This window comes from Schistocerca gregaria, chromosome X (assembly GCF_023897955.1).
Source record: "Schistocerca gregaria isolate iqSchGreg1 chromosome X, iqSchGreg1.2, whole genome shotgun sequence".
Taxonomy (NCBI): Eukaryota; Metazoa; Arthropoda; class Insecta; order Orthoptera; family Acrididae; genus Schistocerca; species Schistocerca gregaria.
This window is the reverse complement of record NC_064931.1, coordinates 382,264,920-382,292,004: the sequence shown is the minus strand read 5'-3', so window position 1 is coordinate 382,292,004 and position 27,085 is coordinate 382,264,920. Positions and strand designations below refer to the sequence as shown.

Genomic DNA, 27,085 nt, shown 5'->3' with positions numbered 1-27,085 from the left:
ATGGCATGGCAAGCCATTCCACAGGACTACATCCAGCATCTCTACTATCGTCTCCGAGGGAGAATAGCAGCCTGCATTGCTGCGAAAGGTGGATATACACTGTACTAGTGCCAACATTGTGCATGCTCTGTTGCCTGTGTCTATGTGCCTGTGGTTATGTCAGTGTGGTCATGTGATGTATCTGACCCCAGGAATGTGTCAATAAAGTTTCCCCTTCCTGGGACAATGAATTCACGGTGTTCTTATTTCAATTTCCAGGAGTGTATATTCAGAGCAGAATGACATTCTCTTAAAATATATAAAAAAATGGAATTGTCAGAGTGACACATGGGAAATTAGTAATCAGAGATCTAAGTGCCACTTGGAGAGATGTGCATGCTGTCCTAGTACCAAATTTTACCGACAAAAGGACAGTATATTACTCTGCATGTCAAATGTTGATGAGTTGCCAAGAACATGGGGATCATGACTCAACATTATGCAGTACAACTTTAGATGAGCCATTTGTGATATCATACCAAAGTCAGAGTTGGAAGCGAGCCTAATGTTCATCAGGAAGCTAAGCAGAGTAGGGTTCTTCTAGGAAATTTACCCTGACAGAATAAAGGCAATAGTGCTTACATGCAGTGTCAATCAATACTAACAGAAGCAATAGAAGTTGCTTTAATAAAGAAAGGTATGATAGCCTCAGCAAGAGAAAATATGAGTACTCAAAGCATTTGTGTGTCACTGTGAAAATAAAAGAAAAGGATGAACTGCTTCACATAGGGTAAGCCAGGCCACACGATACTATAAAGTGATGCTGATACAAGAGTCAGAAATATGTGGCCAGCTGTATCAGGAAATGTAGGTGAGAAAACAAAAGAGGCAGTGACAATGGCTGACACCAATCTCCCCATGTTCTGTGGTAATTGCAGGGAAACAAACAGATCATGAGTGGTGAGGTGTTCACAAACCCAGTCAGAGTCCATGACATGTTTCAAAGATGAACAAACAAAACAGCAAAGTGGGGGAAACTAAGCAAGGGAATAATATCAACAGTATTGACAATCTGATCTTTGTAATGCTTCATTGTGTAGCAGTATTTTCCCATAAAAAAATAATGGCCAGGATAAGACCTCTTTTCAAGAAAGGAGACAAAAAAATGAAAAGAACAATAAACCAATATTTTTGGTGTCTGGTTTTTCCAAAATACTAAAAAACACTTTTTACAAAAGACTGATTTCATTCTTAGAAGAAAATAATTTTATATCAAATACCTAACATGGGTTCAGAAAACTCAAATCAACAGAGAGTGCCATTTTTTACATTGTTAAAGCAGCCTTGACTGCAATAGACCAGTAAGAACATGTAACAGCTTTTTATGTCATATACCACGACTTACTACTTCAAAAATTGGAGTATGTAGGAATTTGGGGCCTGGCACATGAGTGGGTGACATGATACTTGAAAGGCAGGGAGCAGATAGATGAAATTATGCATCAGGAAGAAAACATTATGTACAACTACCAATGTTCTATCTTGTGCCCAGTGTTGTTCTTAATATTTATCAATGAATGAGAATCATCTAGTGATTTTCAAAAATATATAAAATTTATGAAGTATTGGTAAAAGAATTACAATATGAGGTACAAAATAACACCACACACATTACAAAATGTTTCACCGCAAACAATCTTATTGTTAATACAGAGATAACTGTTACAGTGCACCTTCATACCACACACAACAAAGATCCATTAACTCCTACCATAAATTTATGTAATAAGATATTAGAAAGTGGAAATTCAACAAAATTTCTGGGATTATGGATTTAGGACACAACATGAAGAGGGACAACCACATCAAATACAGAAGGAAGAAACTTAGCATAATATGCTGTGGCATAAAAATACTTGCTGGTGTACAACAAAAGAAAAAACTAAGAAATTTGTGTTATCACCAAGTGAAGTTACTGCTGCGATATGGGATAGTTTTTTGGGGAAATTCACCAATAAGCAAAAGCTGTTTCACAGCACAGAAGAGGGTCATTAGGACAATTGAAAATGCCACACCCAGCAATTCTTGTAATCCCCTTTTTAAAGCACTACAAAGCCTATACATTCCTGAAATAATTGCATACACAAAGAAAATTTCAGAAATTAAAAACCACTTAGTATGTGCAAATCAAGCAGTCCATGCACATGACACCAGGCAAAAATCAGACTTCTACAACTCTCAGACAAAACAGATCACTGGAAACTGGTGAAAGACTTTACAATAAACTTCCCCACCACATCAAGGAAATAAAAGAAACTCAAAATTCAAAGTGGCTTTGAAAACATATTTACAAGGCAGGTGCTGTTATACTCTAAATGAATATCTGTTAACATAATTTTAAATTATTTCCTTTGGTAAATGAATATCTGTGGACATAAATTTAAATTATTTGCTTTTTTGTATTATGTATCTGAAGCAGCTTTTGCTATCTATTATACCATGTGTTAGGTTATACTATTGTATTAATGTATTGTATTTCAATGATTTACTGTACTGTATCATGTGCTTAAATTATTTATATTACTGAATCAGTGTTACCATTATGTAACATGTATTTAAAATTGCATACCAATGAATATAGTAAGCTATATCCCATATTAAATATTTGATAAATGGATTCTTAACAAATAAATAAAGAAACAATTCTAATCCTGTATGGACTCTATGGCCTTACAAAAACAACGAAGTGCCTAGAAGAGGACTTGATGGATTGAGAAGGTATGTGATGTTGCTTCAATTATTACAAAATTGAGTCAGGTTTTCAAAGAAATTTGCAGAGTGAGCCCCCTTAATAGCGTGGCATTGAACCCCCTCAGTCTTGGACATATGCACTGATTCAGTTCTGAAGGGTACCATAAAGCTGTTGCATTCCCACCTGAGGAAAGGTGGTCCACAACTCTTGTAACTCATGCTTGATATACTAGATACTAGCACTGGGGTGAAGTTGACATCCAAGTTGTGCTAGTTGGTCACACATATGTTTTATCAGGAGCAGATTCGACAATACTGTTACACACAGGGGTACCTGAAGATCATGCAGACTTTTCATAGAGACACATGCCATGTGTAAATGAGCATTACCCTGTTGAAAAATGACGCCATGATCCTGTTGCATGAGAGGCAACATACAACAGTGCAAGGTTGCAAGGTGTTAATGACATACTGTTGTGGTGTCGGAGTTCCCTCAATCAATAGCAGCTGTGACATGAAGTGATACCCTATGCTTCCCCACACCATGACACCAGGATTAGCTCTGCTGCGTCTCTCCAAAACAGTGAAGAATTGAGACCTGTCCTCAGGCCACTACCTTATTTGCCAGTGATAGTCATCCAGTATAGTGCAAAACTATGATTCATTGCTGAACACAATACAATGCCATTCACCAGCACCCATATGTCCTGGTCATGGCACCAATCCAAGCACAGACATTTGTGTTTTGACATTAACAGCAGCCTACATATGGGATAGAAATTCCCTAGTCAGGCACCCACTATTCTCAGAAACAGGATTACACAGAATACTGCAGGTAGTTTTTTTCGTTGTTCTCAATTGGCTGGTGCTGATGTGAGGGGGTTACAATGTGCTTGGTGCACAATATGGATATCCTCCCTTGTAGTGATCAGATTTTATCAACTGAAATCTTGACAACAATTATGCCTGCCCGCACAGTCCCATGCTCTCCAACATCAGGCTACTGTTCTATTCAAATGTCCCACAAATCTGGATATTACACAATTTAAATATCAAGCTAAATGGAGATGCCCAATGAGGCCTCTACCAAACTCTGTCATGTACTGACAACAAAGTCTCAGACAAGCTCACATAATCTCCATATCTTTTTCATTGATCACTCAAGATCTGAACAGTTCATTATCCTTATATAGCTTACTACACTTGTTACCAACACTAAAGATGAACAGATCTAATGCACTCTGTTGGCAATCCTATGCCACAGAGAGTTACAATTCTAATTAATTACATTCTTGCCAAGGACATGTATGACCAAGAAGCCACATTGAAATCCAACAATCCCTTCTGAGTGATTCACTTTTTTGTCAGTCAGCACATTTAAGAGGTATCTATTTAAGCAGTTAGGATTAGCTATGGCCTCATACTATGGAAAAGCAGAAAAATAAACAGCTACAAACCTATCTGTTGATTTACTTGTAAATGTAGCTTAAAGTTTTGTCTATTTGACAACATCTTCTTACCGAAGAATAACATTTATAGAAACAAGTACTAACTGCATACTTGTAAATTCCCAGCTTTTACCTACATAGGGCATAAAAGTATGAAAATGGTGCTCGAATGATACATTCAATGACATAAAATTTATTGTGCAGATGGACCTTGAAACAGATAACTAACGCACAGATGAATTTTCCCTCAAATTATGCTATTCCCTTCAGATATTTTTCATGTCTTTTTCATTTCTCCAGCCAATTTTCTCTTTCATTTTTCATTCTTATTTTATATTTTGCATACATCTGTTTCAAGTCTTTGCTTTGATGTTTTTTCTCTCATATGTTCTTATAACTGCTCCCATTGTTGCACCTAATTTTTATCCAATCTGTGCTATATTTCTCAGTTTGTCATTCCCTTGCCTGTGACTTACCAACTGCCCTCTCTTCCAATTTTCCTTTATTAGATGCTTATGGTCCACATTCTTGCCATGCCTCTTATTCCCAACTGGATTGTGGTGAAGCCAGATGTGGAATCTTAGATGGATTTTATGATGTTTTTACAATCTTCCAAGAACAGTATTTTCACCAAACCACCAAAAATTGTTACCAGATCAATGTGGGTTTACATGTTTTATTCAAAAGTGACAATTGCACCAGACCCCACCTGTTGGCAGTAGCCATATAAGCTATATTACTAACACAGTTTCTACCTAACCACTACTTAATTAAGTGATGTAGCATGTAAATTTTGCTGCTAGTAGGACAGGTTACTCATGTGACTGATATGATCAGGTTCAAATGGCTCTGAGCACTATGGGACTTAACATTTGAGGTCATCAGCCCCCTAGAACTTAGAACTACTTAAACCTAACTAACTAAGGACATCACACACATCCATACCCGAGGCAGGATTCGAACCTGCAACCGTAGCGGTCACGCGGTTTCAGACTGTAGCGCCTAGAACCGCACAGCCAGAAACGATCAGATATGTTCTTGTGTACTTCATGTTTGATGATAGCATGGTGTGATAATGTTTTGTATTTTGTAGATTTTTTCATTCATTAGTTATTTTGTGGTTGTCTACGGATTTGAAGATGGTTCATGTCAAAATGTAAATGGTCATTTTAAAATACTAATACAGTCAACCCCCCCATGAACCATGGACCTTGCCGTTGGTGGGGAGGCTTGCGTGCCTCAGCGATACAGATGGCCGTACCGTAGGTACAACCACAACGGAGGGGTATCTGTTGAGAGGCCAGACAAATATTTGGTTCATGAAGAGGGTCAGCAGCCTTTTCAGTAGTTGCAGGGGCAACAGTCCGGATGATTGACTGATTTGACCTTGCAACATTAACCAAAACGGCCTTGCTGTGCTGGTACTGCGAATGGCTGAAAGCAAGGGGAAACTACAGCTGTAATTTTTCCCGAGGACATGCAGGTTTACTGTATGATTAAATGATGATGGCGTCCTCTTGGGTAAAATATTCCGGAGGTAAAATAGTCCCCCATTCGGATCTCCGGGTGGGGACTACTCAGGAGGACGTCGTTATCAGGGGAAAGAAAACTGGCGTTCTACGGATTGGAAAGTGGAATGTCAGATCCCTTATTCGGGCAGGTAGGTTAGAAAATTTAGCAGGTGAATACAGGGTTATAAATACAAAATCAAATAGGGGTAATACAGGAGTAGGTTTAATAATGAATAAAAAAAATAGGAATGCGGGTAAGCTACTACAAACAGCATAGTGAACGCATTATTGCAGCCAAGATAGACACAAAGCCCATGCCTACTACAGTAGTACAAGTTTATATGCCAAGTAGCTCTGCAGATGATGAAGAAATTGATGAAATGTATGATGAGATAAAAGAAATTATTCAAGTAGTGAAGAGAGATGAAAATTTAATAGTCATGGGTGACTGGAATTCATCAGTAGGAAAAGGGAGAGAAGGAAACATAGTAGGTAATTATGGATTGGGGCTGAGAAATGAAAGAGGAAGCCATCTGGTAGAATTTTGCACAGAGCATAACTTAAATCATAGCTAACACTTGGTTCAAGAATCATAAAAGAAGGTTGTATACATGGAAGAATCCTGGAGATACTAAAAGGTATCAGATAGATTATATAATGGTAAGACAGAGATTTAAGAATCAGGTTTTAAATTGTAGGACATTTCCAGGGGCAGATGTGGACTCTGACCACAATCTATTGGTTATGACCTGTAGGTTAAACTGAAGAAACTGCAAAAAGGTGGGAATTTAAGGACATGGGATCTGGATAAGCTGAAAGAACCAGAGGTTGTACAGAGTTTCAAGGAGAGCATAAGGGAACAATTGACAGCAATGGGGGAAAGAAACACAGTAGAAGAAGAATGGGTAGCTCTGAGGGATGAAGTAGTGAAGGCAGCAGAGTATAAAGTAGGTAAAAAGACGAGGACTGCTAGAAATCCTTGGGTAACAGAAGAAATATTGAATTTAATTGATGAAAGAAGAAAATATAAAAATGCAGTAAATGAAGCAGGCCAAAAGGAATACAAACATCTCAAAAATGAGATTGACAGGAAGTGCAAAATGGTTAAGCAGGGATGGCTAGAGGACAAATGTAAGGATGTAAAAGCTTATCTCACTAGGAGTAAGATAGATACTGCCTACAGGAAAATTAAAGAGACCTTTGGAGAGAAGAGAACCACGTGTATGAATATCAAGAGCTCAGATGGCAACCCAGTTCTAAGCAAAGAAGGGAAGGCAGAAAGGTGGAAGGAGTATATAGAAGGTTTATACAAGGGCGATGTACTTGAGGACAATATTATGGAAATGGAAGAGGATGTAGATGGAGACAAAATGGGAGGTAAGATACTGCGTGAAGAGTTTGACAGAGCACTGAAAGACCTGAGTCGATACAAGGCCCCCTGAGTAGACAACATTCCATTAGAACTACTGACGGCCTTGGGAGAGCCAGTCATGACAAAACTCTACCAGCTGGTAAGCAAGAGGTATGAGACAGGTGAAATACCCTCAGCCTTCAAGAAGAATATAATAATTCCAATCCCAAAGAAAGCAGGTGCTGACAGATGTGAAAATTACCGAACTATCAGTTTAATAAGTCACAGCTGCAAAATACTAAAGCGAATTCTTTACAGACGAATGGAAAAACTGGTAGATGCGGACCTCGGGGAGGATCAGTTTGTATTCCGTAGGAATGTTGGAACACGTGAGGCAATACTGACCTTACGACTTATCTTAGAAGAAAGATTAAGAAAAGGCAAACCTACGTTTCTAGCATTTGTAGACTTAGAGAAAGCTTTTGACAATGTTGACTGGAATACTCTCTTTCAAATTCTGAAGGTGGCAGGGGTAAATTACAGGGAGCGAAAGGCTATTTACAATTTGTACGGAAACCAGATGGCAGTTATTAGAGTCGAGGGGCATGAAAGGGAAGCAGGGGTTGGGAAAGGAGTGAGACAGGGTTGTAGCCTCTCCCCGATGTTATTCAATCTGTATATTGAGCAAGCAGTAAAGGAAACAAAAGAAAAATTTGGAGTAGGTATTAAAATTCATGGAGAAGAAGTAAAAACTTTGAGGTTCGCCGATGACATTGTAATTCTGTCACAGATGGCAAAGGACTTGGAAGAGCAGTTGAACGGAATGGACAGTGTCTTGAAAAGAGGATATAAGATGAACATCAACAATAGCAAAACAAGGATTATGGGATGTAGTCAAATTAAATCGGGTGATGCTGAGGGAATTAGATTGGGAAATGAGACACTTAAAGTAGTAAAGGAGTTTTGCTATTTAGGAAGTAAAATAACTGATGATGGTCGAAGTAGAGAGGATATAAAATGTAGACTGGCAATGGCAAGGAAAGCGTTTCTGAAGAAGAGAAATTTGTTAACATCGAATATGGATTTATGTATCAGGAAGTCGTTTCTGAAAGTATTTGTTTGGAGTGTAGCCATGTATGGAAGTGAAACATGGACGATAACTAGTTTGGACAAGAAGAGAATAGAAGCTTTCGAAATGTGGTGCTACAGAAGAATGCTGAAGATTAGATGGATAGATCACGTAACTAATGAGGAGGTATTGAATAGGATTGGGGAGAAGAGAAGTTTGTGGCACAACTTGACTAGAAGAAGGGATCGGTTGGTAGGACATGCTTTGAGGCATCAAGGGATCACAAATTTAGCATTGGAGGGCAGCGTGGAGGGTAAAAATCGTAGAGGGAGACCAAGAGATGAATACACTAAGCAGATTTAGAAGGATGTAGGTTGCAGTAGGTACTGGAAGATGAAGCATCTTGCACAGGACAGAGTAGCATGGAGAGCTGCATCAAACCAGTCTCAGGACTGAAGACAACAACAACAAAAACAACAATACAATCAAAATGGACAATAAATCTTTTCCTTAACCAACCTATAATAAACCTACTCATCTTGAATGCTTTCCTCTATTTCCCATCTGAAGTGTCCTCTCATTCTGAAAGTTAACATTTGTGACTTTCCATTTTTTATTTGTAACTTACTAATGTTTTAAATGTACATTTAGCTGTTGCTGTATATGGTATTAATTCTTCTCACAATCTGTTGCTATGAAATGAGATGGTAAATAATTGTAACAATCAGTTTACAAACTTTTAGTGGTAAAGTGTCTACAAAAATCAGCCAGTTTTTGCAAATAAACCACTCAGCTGCTCTTCAGAACTCTGAGTGGACTGCTTTAAGAAATATGTTGTATGTGCTGTGAGTCACAGTGCCAATATACTATTGTTACATACATATAAAATAATTTAATTGGATACATAAAATATCTACTCACTAAGTGGCAGCAGAATACATACATAAAAGATGGTTTTAAATGGCAAGATTTTGGAGCCAGTGGCTCCTTCTTCAGGCAGGAGAGTTGAAGGGGAAGGATGAGGGGTGAAGGAAGAGGACTGCAGAGGTCTAGGAGAAGGGGCAGATTTTGGGCAAGTCACCCAGAATCATGGATCAGGGGAGACTTACCACACGGGATGAGAAGGAAATACTGAGGGGTAAGTCCCTGCTGACCTGTGGGTCTGTGTGACTTTCCCAAAATCTACCCCTTATCCTAGACCTCTCCAGTCCTTTTCCTGAAATTCAACAACAAGGAATTTGTTGTAGCTTTCATCAGTTTCAGGAAGGCATAACACTCAGTTGATCAAATTTTAAATCCTTTAAGAGTTTGGCTTGGATAAGGAGACAAAAATGATAATCCAGCAAAGCCTATCCAACATAGCATCCAGAGAGAAGGTCAGCAGAGAGATGTCAGATACCTTTGAAATCAGGATAGGAGTGATACAAGGAGATGGACTACCACCTTGGCTCTACAAATATGACTTAGAAAAGGTCATTTAAGAATTGCAGAAAGAAATGAACAATTTAGGGATATAAAAAGATGAAAAGCTAGGCTAAAAGTATATCAGTCTTACAATCAACTGCCTAGCCTTTGTAGATATTCTAGTGATATATTCAGACACCATACATACAGCAGCAAAACAGCATAATGTACCGAAGGCACAGGTGGTGATTGCTTGACTTCAAAACAACTTTCAGAAGATGCACTTTATGACAGGCATTAAATCAGCACCAAGAGAACTAGAAGTCAGAAGAAGAAAAAAACTGAACACACAGACAGTTTTAAATACCATGGTGAATGGATACATCCTACCATATCAGAAAAGAATCTGGGGAAGTTCAGCCATTGAGTTGCAAGTCTTTTCAGTTGACATCACATTAGGTGACTAGTGTGTCAGTGATGATGAGATGTTGATGAGGACAACATAATACCCAGTTCCCAAGCAGAGAAAATATCTGACACAGCGAGAAATCAAACCTGAGCGACTGCATTGTAGTCAGACTGGCTGACCACTCAGCCAAGGTGGCAGGTGCCATATTAGAGAAAGAAGTTTTCATGCCACACATTAATAAAATGTAAATAGTCTATGAACTAACGAAAAGTATCTACAACAAGTGATTGATATCCTAAATACAAAATTAAGCTCTATTGCACTGTAATTCAATGTGAGGCTCTATATGTGGCAGAGCCTCTTACAATGAGCAAAACAGGTCTAATGGAGGAACTTGAGTCCAAAGAAAAGAAGATTTTGAGAAAACTCTTGGGTCCCATCAAAGAAATCAGGGTGTATGAAAAGTGCCACAACTATAAACTACATACGCACATGGAGAAGTTAAGTGACATGATTTAGAAAGAAGAATTGCTTTTTATGGGCATGTGACAGCAATAAGCACAGAAAGAATGTATAAAAGGATATAAACCTAGTTATAAGACAAAAAACAAAGAGGAATACAAATACCAAAAAAGGTCTATGAGATCTGTAAATTTCTCCTACATATATCCAGAACCATGACCCATTAAGGGGAGATTAAAAATACTCAAAGGTTTCCAGACAAGGCTGGAGCTGAAGAGGGGAAGGCAAGAACCCAAGAGAGAAAAGAACAATACTGGAATGCAGGAGCAATGGGAGGAGGTTAGAGTGGTCCCAATAAATACGTAAATAAATTGATATATTTCCTAGTTAGCTGAACTAAGGAAAGAATAAGAATAACAATATGACTCTACAAGATGTTAGCTTCAAATTGCTAAAAGTGCAATAAATTTGGAAGATGATGATGATCACAGTCTAAAAGTGACTGAAATGATGGGATATGCTGGCATCACAGCACTGCACATTTTGTTTCCATTTATCATAGCTGAAGGACAGAGCAATATTTCAGTTTTACTTTAAATCCTTGCAATAAGGGACAGAAGTTGGCAGGTAAAGGACCTGTCTCTCTCTCTCTCTCTCTCTCTCTCTCTCTCTCTCTCTCTCTCTCTCTCTCTCTCTCTTTTTTTTTTTTTTTTTTTTTTTTTTTTTTTTTTTTTTTTTTTTTTTTTTGGAAGGGAGTGTCTGAGCATTTACAAAAGTAGAAAAGACTAAGTTTTCATGTGTAATATATGCACAAAAAATTCTGCCATAGAGTGCCTCTCTTTTTGTTTGATGAGGAGTCATACGTTGTACACACATCTTTTTCACACTAACATTGTTTTTGTTTTTAAAAATTACAAGTATTTTGTACTTCTTGTGGGGGAAATTCACTTCTTCAGCCAGCTATTTATTGAAGGAAGAACAGTCAGCCATATCCAAGTGCAGTGAATCATCTCATCACTCATGTCATAACATTTAAACCATTGTGGCCAAATGGAAACATAGTTCATACTACTCTGTCATGATTCTTAAACTTTGCTGCATTTGATGGAAAAAGGTTTCGCATATCATACTAACTAGGCCTAATATCATACTTGAACAATGTTTTATAGATTCCAGTATCATCAGTAAGAAAAACAGTCTAGGTTGCAATGACAGCTAAAGCTGCATTGTTCATATAATTTACAGGAATGCAGTCAGATCAAATCATCAACAACTGCCTATTTTCTGACAGATGACCACCCTGTTGTTTCCAAGGTAAAGCTGCAGCAAGCAAGTGCTGTGCAAGTGAATTTAAAACCTCAGTTTGCAGGGCTGTTCTATAAATATAAAACTTGACAGATAGCAGTAGCTATCAATAGTGAAAATTACCAATCAATGGCTGAAGTGGCACTAGCACCGTCCCTCTGTTTTTTGATGAAGGGTAAAGTAGGATTCCATCTGGAATTTAAGGAGAAACTACATGTCTGTTTATTTGCTAATTTTATATAAACTTATTGTTTAATAACAGTATCCAAATAGCTGAAAGTGCATGCCAGTCTCCTTGTTGTTATATTCCATAGGATGACTGGTGTCAAAATCTGTATGTTTTCCAGATATTTAGATGATACTTTTGTGGTTTGGCCTCATAAAACTGAGAATCTGAATGGCATTTTAGAACACCTGAATTCAATCAAAATGATCATTTGTCTTATGATGGAGGTGGAAAGGCATGGCTGCCTTTCCTTCCTCGATGTGTTGGTACATTGATGGTACATTGTGACACGCTGTTTAAAGGAACTCTAGTCACACTGACTTATATCTACAGCCTGATAGATGTTACCATCCAGCTCAGTGTGAAGGGGTACTATGTACTTTGGTTCACAGGACCCATGTCATTTCCAACCCTGAGAATTTGTCAGATGAGTTTATCAGCTGAGTTAACCCATCTTGAGGTCACCTTCAATCAGAATGGATTTGTGAATGACAGAGCAGACACATTGCACTATCAACAAACCAGGCACTGGGTGAGTGAGGGTAATACTGAGTTGATACCAAGGTCTATAGCCTTCCCACTTAACACAGGGAGCATCTCCAACAAGATTTGTCATATTTTACAGAAATATGTTGTGAAACATGTTTTCTGAATTCCATCTTAGATTAGGGTCCTCTTAAATTCCCTTAAGGATGGTCTTTGTTTACATAACTAGGGTGTCTATCGTATTCTTGACAGATGTAGCATGTCATATATACGACAAGCATCGCACACATACTTACAACAGCCAATCAAATGACCTATAGCAGAAAATTGTCTTGGCACCTTTTATTCTATGGAATATAAAAACATGGATATTCTGACATGCTCTTCCAGCTATTGGGATAGTATTATTAAGGAAGCAGTTGAGATTAAATTAGCAAGTAACCATGTAAAGCAAAAGATGTAGATTTTTGTGTAAATTCTGTGTGGAATCTCATTCTCTCCCTTATCAAAAACCAGAGGGACAGAAACAATACTACCTCATACATTGTTTGGGTATTTTCACTCTTGATAAATTCTGGCATTGTTCATCTTTGATTGTGTGGTGGTAGTAGAGCTTACAGTGTGTGTGTGTGTGTGTGTGTGTGTGTGTGTGTGTGTGTGTGTGTGTGTGTGTGTGTGTGTGTTATATTTCTCAGATGTCACCTAGCTCCCTTACTGTAAGTTGTTTGAACATTGTATTTGCTGGGAGGAACTCAGGTCCCAGAAGCTAGATTGCTTTTCGTTACTGAAAATTTATCACTAAGGTTGCTGCACCATAGCCACAGAGTGAGAAGATTTATATTGCAGTAGTACATAAATCTATTATATTCTGCTACTAGCCTTACCCACAGTGCTTCATATTTAGGGGTTTATCCATCCTGCAAGCTATCTTTATTCGTAGATCCTGATCCTGAACATTTTTGGGAACAGTCATTCTGTGCCATTCTGGAACCTACAACAAAGGAAAGATGCACTAGTCTTAGAATTAATACCACACACATACTTTTATAAAATTCACACTATGATTAAAATGACTTTTCTATAAGCTGATCACAATTTTCTACAATGCTTACTTTAAAAAAAATGTAAAACGTTTTGCATGAGAAACTGTTTTTACATGCCTGTTTCTTATTATCAGATATACTTAATTAACTTAAAACTAAGACACTCTAGTGGTTTCCATTGTGTTATTTTCCTTCACTATACATTTTTGATAGCAATTCAGAAACTAGTCCAACATTCACATCTGTGCAGGGTATACACTGTACATATAGCTGTTCCAACTAGTGTCAGAAATGTTTAACAGAAAATTACAATAAAATTCTTGAGGCTGAATAAATAATCTATTGGAAATGTGAACCATCATTCAATAAATAATTGATGTTGTTAATTATGAATATCTAAAACACAATGAAGACTTTCCAGAATGAATTTTCAATGCATCTGCATGTGTGCTGATTTGAAATCTTGTGGCAGATTAAAACTGTGTGCTAGACCAAGACTCAAATCTGGGACATTTGTCTTTCATGGGCAAGTGCCCTACCAACTACACTATCTAAGCACAATTTTGAAGTGAGCTCACACTCTGGTCCAGAGTAAAAATTCACTTTGGAAATCCCCCAGGCTGTGGCTATGCTATGTCTCCACAATATCCTTTCCTCCAGGAATCCTAGCCCTGCAAGTTGTGCAGGAGAATTTCTGTGAAGTTTGTATGGTAAGAAGTGATGTACTGGTGAAAGCAAGGCTGTGAGGATGGGTTGTGATCCATGCTTGGATTGCTCAGTTTGTAGAGCAATTGTCTGTGAAAGGGAAAGATCTCAGATTAGAGTCCTGCTCATGCAGTATAATCTGCTAGCAAGTTTGAGTGAACAAGTTTTTCAACTTTTAAATCTTTTAAAAAATACCAGTTGAGTTTGTACCTATTCCCATGAATACCAAATAGGTAATTAATGTAGTAATTTTACATGGTAATATGCACTATGTGTCGGGAAGTGCCAGTTAGCTGGTTGGTTACATGATTAAAGGGACCAAACTACTAGGCCATCAGAGCCAGTTGTTTTTGTTGTCTTCTGTTGAAGAGTGGTTTAGTGCAACCCTCTATGCTAGCCTATCCTGTGAAAGCTTCTGCATCCATGTATAACTACCACACCCTACATCCATTTGAAGCTGATGCCTGTATTAAAGGTCTGTCTCCCTCTACAATTTTTAACCCACAAACTTCCCCTGTTGTCAATGTGATTATCTGTTGCTGCCTCATGATGCATCCTGTCAACCAAGCCTTTCTTTTAATCTAGTTTGGCCATCAACACAGATTTAGAAAACATTGTTCTTGTGAAATGCAACTACCTCTTTATTTGCACGAAGTGTTGACTGCTTTTGACAAGGGGCTTCAAATTGATTTGGCATTTCTGAATTTCTGGAAGGCTTTTGTCACTGTGCCACACTTGGGACTTGTAGTGAAATTGCATGCTTATGGAATATTGTCTCAGTTATGTGACTGGATTTGTGATTTCCTGTCAGAGAGGTCACAGTTCATAGTAACTGATAGAAAGTAATTGAGTAAAATAGATGTGGTTTCTGTCATTCCCCAAGATAGTGTTATAGGTCCCTTGCTGTTCCTTTTCAATATCAGCAATTTGGGAGAGAATCTGCGCAGCTGTCTTAAGGTGTTTGCAGATGGCACTGTCATTTATCGACTAGTAAAGTGATCAGAAGATCAAAACAAATTGCAAAACAATTTAGAAAAGATATCTGTGTGGTGCAAAAATTGGCAATTGACCCTAGAAGTGTGAAGTCATCCACATGAGTGCTAAAAGGAATCCATTAAACTTAGGTCACAAAATAAATCAGTCAAATCTAAAGCCACAAATTCAACTAAATACCTAGGAATTAAAATTACAAACAACATTAAATGTAAACAACACCTCAAAAATGTTGTGGGGAAGACTAACAGCGATTGCATTTTATTTGCAGGAAACTTAGAAAATGTAACACATCTACTAAACAGACTGCCTACACAATGCTTGTCCATTCTCTTTTAGAATACTGCTCCATGGTGTGGGATTCTTACCAGATAGGACTGACAGAGTACATGAAAAACGTTCAAAGAAGGGCAGCACATTTTGTGTTATCATGAAATAGGAGAGAGAGTGTCACTGAAATGATACAGGATTTTTTGTGGACTTCATTAAAACAGAGGCCTTTTCCATTGCAGCAGAATCTTCTCACAAAATTTGAAATGCCAACTTTCTCCTCCAAATGCAAAAATACAAAGTTTTTGGGCAATGTTCCTCTTCAGACCTCCGAACAATACGAGACTGGAATCAAAGGGAGAACTGATAGAGGTACTCAGGGTATCCTCCACCACACACCGTCAGGTGGCTTGGGGGGGGGGGGGGGGGGGGGGGGGGAATGTAAACCATCTAAGAGCTTAGCAACATTTTCTGTGTCATTTGTATGTATGTTATGTGGTTGACACTTCAACAGCGATGTGCATTGTTATTTTTACTTCTTAAATTATTTCTACTCCACTGAACATTCAAGAATTGTATTAGTTCATGTCATAAGTAGACATTTATTACAGAACTTCCTGTTGTAAATTTCCTGAAGTTAAGAGTATTGTTCTGAGTTTATCTTTGCTCATGCCATATTACACAGTCATGCAACAGGCTTTAATTAGCACCCATCTCCCATTTTTATGTGCATTATTTTTTACAGGTATCAGTGTTATTGAATTGGAAAATTCAACTGAAGAAAAAAACTATTTAAATACTTTTAATTTAAAATTGAGAAAACACATCACAAACGCTTTCAGATTTTACACAGACATCTTTTCACAAGAACACATCTCATGTTTTGTTTCACAACACTGTGAAAGAATTTAACATCAGTGGAATTATACAACTGAATGAAAGGACCCATAGAAGAATCATAAAGGCAGCACATCATAAGACTGCAGTGCTAGCTACTGTCTGTTTTATCATTAACAGGAAATACAGATATGTTCTCTGTGATTCTGGAATATCAGATACTAGTCTTTTCAGGGTATTGTTTCATCATAAAATTTCACTCATATTATATTTCAGTGCATCAGGGAAATTATGGTGTTGAGTCCTATAATTGTTTCGTCTTGTTCTGAAGGGCTCATATTCAAACAGAATGCAGATTTAGTTTCACCATGCACGATTCTCAGATAAACCAATCCTTACAAATTATGATGGGTCAATAGATCCAAGGTGCCCTATTAGAGCCTTGAAAGTTACATTCAGTCCATGAAATGATGCAATAGTGTCCTTTACTAGTGAAAATCTAGTATGGAACAATGGGTAGCATGCATGTAGAACTATAATATTTTGAGGGTATTTTGGATGGAAAAATGTGTGGGAACATTCTGGAAGTCTAATTACAATTGCTACAAAAATGTCTTAGCCTTCATTAATTTCAAATTAATTGGTTCCAGCATGTTCGCTGTCCAGAACATCACTGATGAAATGCAAGACAAGGATGAAATTTAAATTTTTCAGGTCATTGGATCAAACGAGTTGATACATTAAACTGGTCTAGTAAATTAAGAAAGTTCTTTCTCTGCAGCCTCTTAAAATAGGAAGTGTAGCAAAAATTCCAACAAATATGAAAAAATGCATTACAAATACTTACAAAGACACTGTAGAGGGAAAACTATTGTAGTGGCAGTAGGCCATTGAAAAAATGATCAATAAATGAAATGAAGTTCCAAACCATCATATAAAATATACATATTCACAGAAGTAATTCCTTTTTGAACAATTGTTCCAAGCCTTGTAACCATGAGTTCTTTTAAAATATACACAGAAAATATTAAGATACAAAGGAATTCATTTTTTGGCTAAAGAGCAATTTACAAACATAGATACTCATTTCTTCTTGTAAAACAAGAATATGATATCATATTTTTTAACATAACCACAAATTGTTCCACCAGTACTGATACCATCCAATACAGAACAGATAGTGCCTTCTTGTAGCTCCATCATTAATCAAATATTTTCCTTACCATTTTTTGTAGAATGTCTAGATCTTGACACATTTACTTTAAATGACTCGCCTACATGTTTTTGGTGTGTGTGTGTGTGTGTATGTGCACACGCACATGTGACAGAGAGGGGGTGGGGGGGGGGTAGTAGGGGGGGGGGGGAGAGAGAGAGAGAGAGAGAGAGAGAGAGAGAGAGAGAGAGAGAGAGAGAGAGAGAGACAGAGAGACAGAGAGAGAGAGAGAGAGAGAGAGAAAGAGAGAGAGAGAGAGAGAGAGGGGGGGGGGATGGGTTGATGGGGTTTGGGAGGAGAAGAGAGGATAGGGAGATGGGCATATCACTGAATGGTGAAAAATAAACAGTAAAGTGAAGGAACATGATAATATACAGATAACAAGAAGACCAACTGAGTGCTTACACTGGTTGTTCTTGCATTGACTGCATGTATTTCAGTCCCTTGACTGCAATGAGCATCTTAATATTCAGTGCATTGTTTTATTCCACTCTCTGTGGACATTTTAATCCATGCCAGCTTGCCATTCACATCTTGATGTGATTACTCACACTATGAAACTGGATAATCACTGATGTAAATACATATAAATACATTTCTGCACATGTAGCTGTGTACTCTGGATAGTTTAATAAGCACAGCACTATTCTCATATTTTTTCCCCTGCAGCCACTCAAAGTTTGGGTTGCCTAGTTAGAATACTTGTTAGCATTAGCTGATGGCGTTTCCTATTCATGTAGCTTACTTCTTTTTATCTTTCTCAGTAGTCTTCAGTATTGTCATTTGACTAATGTTCATGTTGGTGTCCTGCTCTACACAATTATAGAAGACTTCAGTTTTGCTAAGCAAATGAGTCATAACTGTACTTGCAGAACCAATGATACATTACAAATGTTAGATATGAAGGTGAGACCTTTATCACATAGTTCAGCAGGCTTAACACAGTACTCTATTGACTATACAACATAATGACTGGTTCTTCAGAATCCAAAAACTCTGAAAGGAATTCTAAAATTCACAAAAAAGGAACATTGTTTAGTAACACAGTTTATTGATAAAGTAATTTTCACCCATTTATGCATTTACACTACTGTGCAAAACTTATGGACAAAGGTAATTTTTTTATGATGTGCTACTGCTATTTAACTTAGATGAATGACACTTGGACCATACATATAAAGAGCTGCTGCATCATAGTACACAAGGTGCATGAAAGACATGCACAATGTGATGTACAGAAATGACAATTTTATTCAAAGATAATAATTACACTGCAAGTCACCATGATTTATGTTGGTCCAATGCATGGTCATCAGTGCCACACAAAAACCCAGTATTTATACCATCCATTTTCTTTTCACAATCCAATCAAGTCACCCTCAAAAATGATGATGATGATGACAATAATGGAATGATGAATACAACACAAACACCCAGTCCCCAGGCAGAGAAAATCCCCAACCCGAGTACAGATGGTGAGGAATGGTTCTTGAACATGTGTGTGATGAGAACAGACAGCGTTGTATGGTCTGCAACATGCTCCCATGCTGGCCAAAAGATTGGCAAGGAGTTCTTGTGATACGACATTCCATTCCTCCATCAGGATAGTTGACAATTGCCCATTGGTGCATGTGGACATGCCACAATATATCTCCCCAAACCTTTCCATGAGTTCTTGGTGGGTTTTAAGTTAGGAGAACAGACAGGACAGTCCATTTGCCAAATATTCTCCCATTCACAGGCTTCTTCACCTGCCTTATCTGATGCACTTGTGCATTGTTATCCATATACATGAAGTCAGGGTTTAATTTCTGTACTGCAGGAATGCCTGAGCAGCAGGGCTACCATTACATCCAGTACAAAGTATGTGGCACCTGACATCTGACAATGAGCAGATTCACAAGTAGGTCAAAACTCTGGCAATGGTAAGATATGCACAGGAGCAAGGGACACAAAGCAGTGTGAGCTGAGCATCCATATAGCAGACACATTTATCTGTATTCAGTTTCTGTGAGCTGTGGACCATATGGTACAAGCTTAATGTGAACTCCCCACTGACACATGCAAAAACTTGTATGATGCCCCTAATCATTTTTGGTTTCATTTCATCACATCTGTGAAGTATACAGAACCTCACAATCAAAAATAAGCTTCAATTCATAATGAACACATGTCCATTGTTATCCTGTTGCTATGCAATTTGTCAACACACTCATCACTCAGAGTTTTATACACTCTGAGACAGCGTTGGGTGGAAGTATTGAGCGAACACAATTTTTACTGTTATTGCCAGTTGACAGACGATACAAGCATATTTCTTTTGGTCAGTAGTTCATTTACTCATTTGAGCTGAATAAATACATATATAGGAAGCAGAAACTTTATGAATTCCAATCACCACATAGTCATCATAGCATACATCTTAGAACATAGCACATGGGTGTGACACTATAGTTGGCTCACTGTATGATAAACATAAAAGTGTTAATATCCAAACATTCCTGCTGTATGGTGTTTCTGTGTTTGAGTGTCAGTGAACAGTAAACAGAGCAATTTGTGAACACTTTATTTCATCATCATGCATTATATGTACTTTTTTAAATCTAGTATAATGTCTTTGCATGCTAATCACAGCCACACAGTACTACAGACACCTCACAGCCAGCAGTGCCTACCACTGCTGTCATTAGCCAGCTGCACGAAGACAAGGCCTCTGTGTGATTGGCTGGCCCTGCATGCTGACATTGCATGCCACCACCCAATCACCACTGACAACCCTGCACAATCCCACTAGCACTGACAGCGCTATGAAATGCATGAAACACAAATCAGTGGAAGCTAAGCCTCCTTACAGTCCAGAAATATTTTTTTGTATTCCATATTTGTGAGCTGCAGACCACATGGTATGAACTTAATGTAAGCTCCCCACTGATGTGTCCAGAAATCTTTTTAGCGCCCTCAGTTCATTTTTAATTTTACATCATCACATCTGTGAAGTATATGGTATCCCAAAATTGCACAGAAAGTCCTCTTTGTTCCAAACATATCTGCTGTTCTCCCATGGCCACGTGATTTGTGAACACACTCATCATTGAGGAGTGTACAGCTTCTAAGACAGTATCTGACTGTAAGTATTTTGCAACCACCACTTACGGCAATTGCCAGTTGACATAATTTACATATAGATTTCTTTTTGTCAGTAGTTCATTTTCTGAATAAATACATTTATAGCAAGCATGTACTTTATGAATTTGTGTCACTAGATCATCCTTGACCATACTCCATTGTTGCAACAATAAAGTCAGCTCAGTGTTTGATGAACATGTAGATGGTGATACCCATGCATTTCTGCTTCAAATTCAGTTCTGAAAATATGTGTGTTAAACATCCAACATTACTTCTCCCCACATTACAATACCTGAACCACCAAGCAAATATGTTCAACAATGTTCCCAGATGCATACATGTTCCCACCTCTTGCCATATGAGTCCATGTATAACAGCATGAACATCATTGTTTTGGTTGTCCAGGTAATATGGTGTGGAAGGCATAATGTTGGATTGGCATACTGACCTGTATAAATCCTTCAGCATGGTACACTTGCTGTTCATTATTGTTATGACACTATAATCCCTCACCATGTGCACCTTTCCATCAAGCACATGTGAGATGCATTTGAGAGATGTACTGCAGCATGTCGACGTGCACCAATGACCATCCACCAATTGTCACCTGAACAGGTGGAGGAGTGAAATACCCTATGACAAGACACTCCTTAATAGTCTTGGGACCAGAATGCTGCAGCACTACCATCCATGCTGATCACATATCCTATTTAGTACAATGTTCAACCTTTCTTAATATTTAGTGGAACATTATTAATCACAATGACAGCAGTATAATTATTGTCTTTGAATAAAAGTGTTGTTTCTATCAGTCTCATTGTGTATTTCTGTCAGTTACCTTCTGTACTATACAGTAGCAGCTCATTTTATGTATAGTCCAAGTTTCATTGATTATATTGCTTGGCAGTGATACAACATATGAAAGTTAGTTCCATTGTTAACTTTTGCACACCAGTGTATATTATGGCTTGACTTCATAAGGCAAGAGTCTAGGACATAATGCTCATCTTTCATGTTATTTTTAATACAAAACCTGATGATATTTGCTGTAGGTAAAATAAATTAATTTTATTTACGCATCACAGCAAATTTCTACAATAAGTGAATACCTAGTTTATAAATTTTATTTCTACACAGGTATATGTCATCTCAAAGGTGAGGTAAATATTTAGGATCTTTGGATCTGAGATGTACTTTTTAACTGTCCAGTTTTTACAAAACCCTCTTCTACACATGTTGTGCTACTGTTTAGAATCCTTCACTTCAGTACTCAATACTCAAGCGGAATGTTCAGTCAATATTACAAATATTGTCAGGAAAGTTTGGAAAAAGAGTAAAATAAGACATCGTATAAATGGGAATTCACTTTCATCAATCTTTATTTTGAGCCCATGATAAGACGGAAAATAGATCTACTGCATGTGAACAATATTTAGACATGTAGTTTCTGATTTTCAATTTTCCCCCCAGATAAACTACTTAACTGAGGAACTCACAATCTAGATATTTCATGAACTATAATAGATGCTTTGTTATGAAATAAAAATAATGAAAAAAGGAGAACACATCATTTTGTGTCATAATTAATCCAAAGTCAAAAATAAGCATCTGATTCCATTGAGAAATTGTTTGTATACCAACACAAGTATTTACACTTCTGAATATTTTTTTATTCCTGTAGAAAAGCATGAAGGGGCCCACCAAACTTAACATCCTCATCTGATGGATGAATCACCAACAAAAGTGTCACATGGTCTCACTTCATGAGGCACTGTGAAGAGGTTTGGAATTTAATACAGGATATTGGCACGAAGAATGGTAATCAGGAACTTTATACCACCAGCTCTCTTCCCCATGCCAGCCAAATACTGGCAGTGACAGTTTCATCCATAACTAGGATTAAAGCTGCCTTACCCCAGAGTAAAGCGCCACTGCGAAGGTGTGCATTAGTGACCTACGATATGCTTTTACTGTCCATTTGTGTAACTCAGATGCACAACTTTGTTTGGCTTTGGTACACAAGAAATTATCTGAGACTTAGGAAATCCTGGAATTAGCCACTAAACAGCACAAGGAATGCTATAGCAGTGTCACACTCTTTATGTATGTGCTACAGATAATTAATCTGTAGTGCTCCTGTGATAAAGTGCTCAGTCCATTACAGTACAAAGAAAAAATCATACAAGGAAAGTATTAAACAGGTCTCATTGAACAAGAATCAAGTAAAAAGTTATTACTGTGTGTAACAGTGAATGCTGATGTGACAGAGACATCTCACAAATAATCTTTATATCTAATTCACCAACACTTAACATTATGGGTTGCACTAAAAAAATACTCTAAAGTAAGGTACAACACGGATCATCCACATGCCTCACATCTAACAGCATAATATAACCTTCATTCAACAGGAACCTATGACAAGTGGTCCAAAAGTCATCAACAGAAGCACAAATATATTTATTCATTTTGAAATGTAGGCGGAAACAACATAGTGCTCTCGTAACAAAAAAATGATCTTTAACTGTTTTGATTAATGTATAATTCTCAGTGAGGAAAACATTTCATCATCTCTGTAGTTTTTTATTACAGTAACAGATTTATATAGATGCTTCCATTAAAGAAATTAATAGTCTAAATACCCTTCACAGTTCCTATATTTTGTTAGTGTATGCCTTAACAAAACACAAATGATACAAATCAGTGACACATACACTCCAGATATATTCAACATAGGGCAAGGCAGGGTGCTTGGGACATTTAGCATCTAGCATCACATTGGACACAAGCAATAATGATGTGAATACAAGACAAGGTGTAGTAAGGTCTTCCACAACAGTCACAGGGTTGAGTGGGACGTAATTAGAATATGTGGCTCCTTCAGTATATGGTGTTCATCACATGCATAAAATCTTCATTGTCTCATAGAATCTAGAAGATTTATTACAGAAAACTTCTGGACTCAATGACTATTGTGCAGCTGCAAGTGTTTTTGGAAGGACATATTACATTGCTTTACAAAATCATTTAATGTTTCAGGAATTGTCCATTTCCTACAAAGAGATATATGGTACTGCAGGAATAATGGGACTTAGATAAAACACTGAAGCAAAAGAGTTGCTGATCTGAAAACTGAGAACACTCATGTTCACAATAACCCACACAGTAAAGAGTAAATAATGTGTGTAGCATATAGACCATAATTCACATAATGTTTTTAACTTCAATATTACATGTATATTACAAATGATGCCAAAAACATGGTCATCTGGTAATTAAATACGTACAATTATTTGCAGCCCTCTCTGAATTTTTCTGTTAATTTCTACATAATTGTTAATTGCAAGTGGGATTGTGTGTCAAATAAAAATGTTCCAGACACTAACCAGTTAACATTTAGAATCAAATTTTTTTATTAATCCTTTAAGGTCATTAGAGCAACACAATGACAGATACAAAGTCCCTTGCAATTGTGAAAGTCCTAAGTGTGGCACACCATGATAGTATTCAGTACCACAGATCTTGTATCTGTCAAACAATTTTACCAAGACAAAATTAAAATGTTTCTATTTAAGTTAATGTTAAACAGGTAAGCTATAGAAACAGTTGCAGGTCCAAATGCATGCAGTCAATCAGGGCAACTTCTTACTAGTCATAGAAATGAGTTACCATTTAACATTTTGTTTTAAATGGCTGGTGTTCCTTCTACTTGCATTATTTTGTACAAAGAGCAACAGTTTTAATAACTGTGTGATTTGTAGTTCATATATCAATTGAATCTGTGTTTACTCTTTGATTACCTGTGTTTATTGATATTTTAAGGTAAAAGTGCTATACTGAATTAACACTGTTGTATGTTAGTCTTTCTGACATGTTCTGCACCCACAAAAATCATCTCATTGTTGGGTCTATAGAATGAAAACTGAATCGAACCTAATGTAATCTAATATGCCTTTAGTTATTATTCCTTTTGGTGTGATCTAAGTTGATCCAGATCATTAGATTTATGAAAACTACTATACTTTTTTAAAGATTAGTCTAAAGTTAATATGAACAGCACTGTAACTTTGTACCACTATTAAAAGTGAAATTTTACTTTATAAGGGCATAATTATAATACATCTACACTTTCCCAACCATTTGGTAACTATAAATGTAAAATGTTACAATGTTTGTTGTGATGAGTAAATTTTGTACTCAGTATTTCCAAAAAATGGAAAAAAGTAGTACAAAGTTACCCTAACTGGCGTGTTGCTTAGAATTAGACTCCAAAAACTAAGTGTCACAACTTTTCTAAGTTCTCGAAACATCTGTGCAAACTTTTGCAAGTCCATGAATGTGTTGCCCCAAAAATTTCTACCACTTAAAGCTGTAACCAAGGTGCCCATTCAACTCTCAATGCAGAATGTCTTGAGCCAATATGGCTGCACCACTCTGATACAATGCACAACCAATAACCATTAGTGTTACTAACATTAAGAAACAGATTTCATAACTTAAAAAACAAAGACATTGTAACAATATTAAAATACAGCATTTCTGAACTTGGAGAACAACTACAAGCAAGAAACTTCCTGCCAGATTAAAACTGTGTGCCGGACCGAGACTCAAACTTCGGAAATTTGTCTTTTGCGGGCAAGTGCTCTACCAACTGAGGTACCCAAGCACATCTCGCACCACATCCTCATGGCTTTACTTCTGTCAGTACCTTGTCTCCTACCTTCCAAACTTCACAGTAGCTGTCCTGCGAACCTTGCAGACCTAGCACTCCTATAAGAAAGGATATTGTGGAGACATGGCTTAGCCACAGCCTGAGGGTGTTTCCAGAATGGGATTATCACTCTGCACTGGAGTGTGTGCTCATATGAAACTTCCTGGCAGATTAAAATTGTGTGCTGGACCGAGACTCGAACTCAGGACCTTTGCCTTTTGCGGGCAAGTGCTCTACCAACTACAAGTACTTACAAAGAAGATGTTTTGTGAATTTAATGTGGATGAACTTAGTTTAGAGCCTTTATCAGGTTAGAAGCCCTAAATACACAGAAGTGCCAGATGTTTTGTGAATTTTATGTGAATGAACTTAATTCCGAGCCTTATCAGGGTAGAAGCCCTAACTACACTGAGGCACCAAAGAAACTGGTATATGCATGTGTATTCAAATACAGAGATATGTAAACTTGCACTACATGGCACTGTAGTCAGCAATGCGTATATAAGATAACAAGTTTCTGGCACAGATTTTAGATCAATTACTGCTGTTACAATGCCAGGTTATCAACATTTAAGTAAGTTTGAACATGATGTTATAGTCTGTGCAAGAGTTATGGGACACAGCATCTCTGAGGTAGTGATGAAGTGGGGATTTTTCCCACATTAGCATTTCATGAGTGTACCATGAATTTTAGAAATCTAGTAAACATCAGATTTTCAACTTCTCTGAAGCCGGAAAAAAATCCTGTAAGAACGTGACCAACAATGACTGAAGAGGTCCATTCAGCATGACAGAAGTGCAACCCTTCCGCAGATTGATGCAGATTTCAACACTGGGACATCAACAAGTGTCAGCATATGAACTGTTCAATGAAACATTGTCAATATGACATTTTGGAGATGAAGGCTCACTCGTATACCCTTGATGTCTGCATGACACCAGGGACCATTAACACTGACATTGGACTGGAAACATATTGCGTGGTCGGACAAGTCTCATTCCAAGTTGTACTGAGCATGTGTGGGTATGGTGACAACTTCACCAATCCATGGGCAGGTGACACATACATAAGCATCCTGGCTGATCATCTGCATCTACTCATGTCCATTGTGCATTTTGATGGATTTGGGCAATTCTAGCACAACAATGTGAGACCTGACACGTCCAGAATGGCTACAGAGTTGCTGCAGGAACACTCTCCTGAGGTTTGCTGGTCACCACACTCCCCAGACAAAGAGATCTCCACCCTCTTGTACTCTTACAGATTTATGGAGAGCCCTGCAGGAGTCATGGTCTCAGTTTCCTCCAGCACTACTTCAGATATTAGTCGAGGCCATGCCACATAGCACTGTGGCACTTCAGGATGCTTGAGGGTGTCCTACATGATACTAGGTAGGTGAACCAGTTTATTTGGATCTTCAGTGTAAAATCATGGGGAAACACATGGAGTGTTACAAGTAACAATAAAATATTATATAAAACAATTTAATCCATCACTAGTTTCAATGATAAACCTTATTTTATGAAATGCAGGGATCATGTGTGAAACATGCACTATTTGTAAGGCAGGAAATTGTCAGTAGAGAAAGTTAAAATTACTGTGCTTTTCTGTTCTAATTCTCCAACTGGGTCTGAAAACTGAATCTACAAAAAGGTTATCTATCAAAACTGTGTTCATTCACGCAAATTTTTGTCAAAACTATAATCCCAGGCAGGTTATATGTGACCAAAATGAACTTCATACCTCAGTGTGTGCGTATGCCTTCGTGATAATATACAAATCTTC

General features: G+C 37.6%; 1 protein-coding gene across 1 annotated transcript in view; it reads right to left on the bottom strand.

Annotated features, from left to right (window-relative positions):
• The window catches only part of LOC126297751 (calcium-dependent secretion activator-like), a 1,391,877-nt gene that overhangs the window by 605,129 nt on the left and 759,663 nt on the right, over window positions 1–27,085 (bottom strand). Inside the window, exon 13 of the mRNA XM_049988921.1 lies at window positions 13,286–13,392. Coding sequence (XP_049844878.1) covers window positions 13,286–13,392 — 107 coding nt within the window. The remainder of the gene's footprint in view (window positions 1–13,285; window positions 13,393–27,085) is intronic.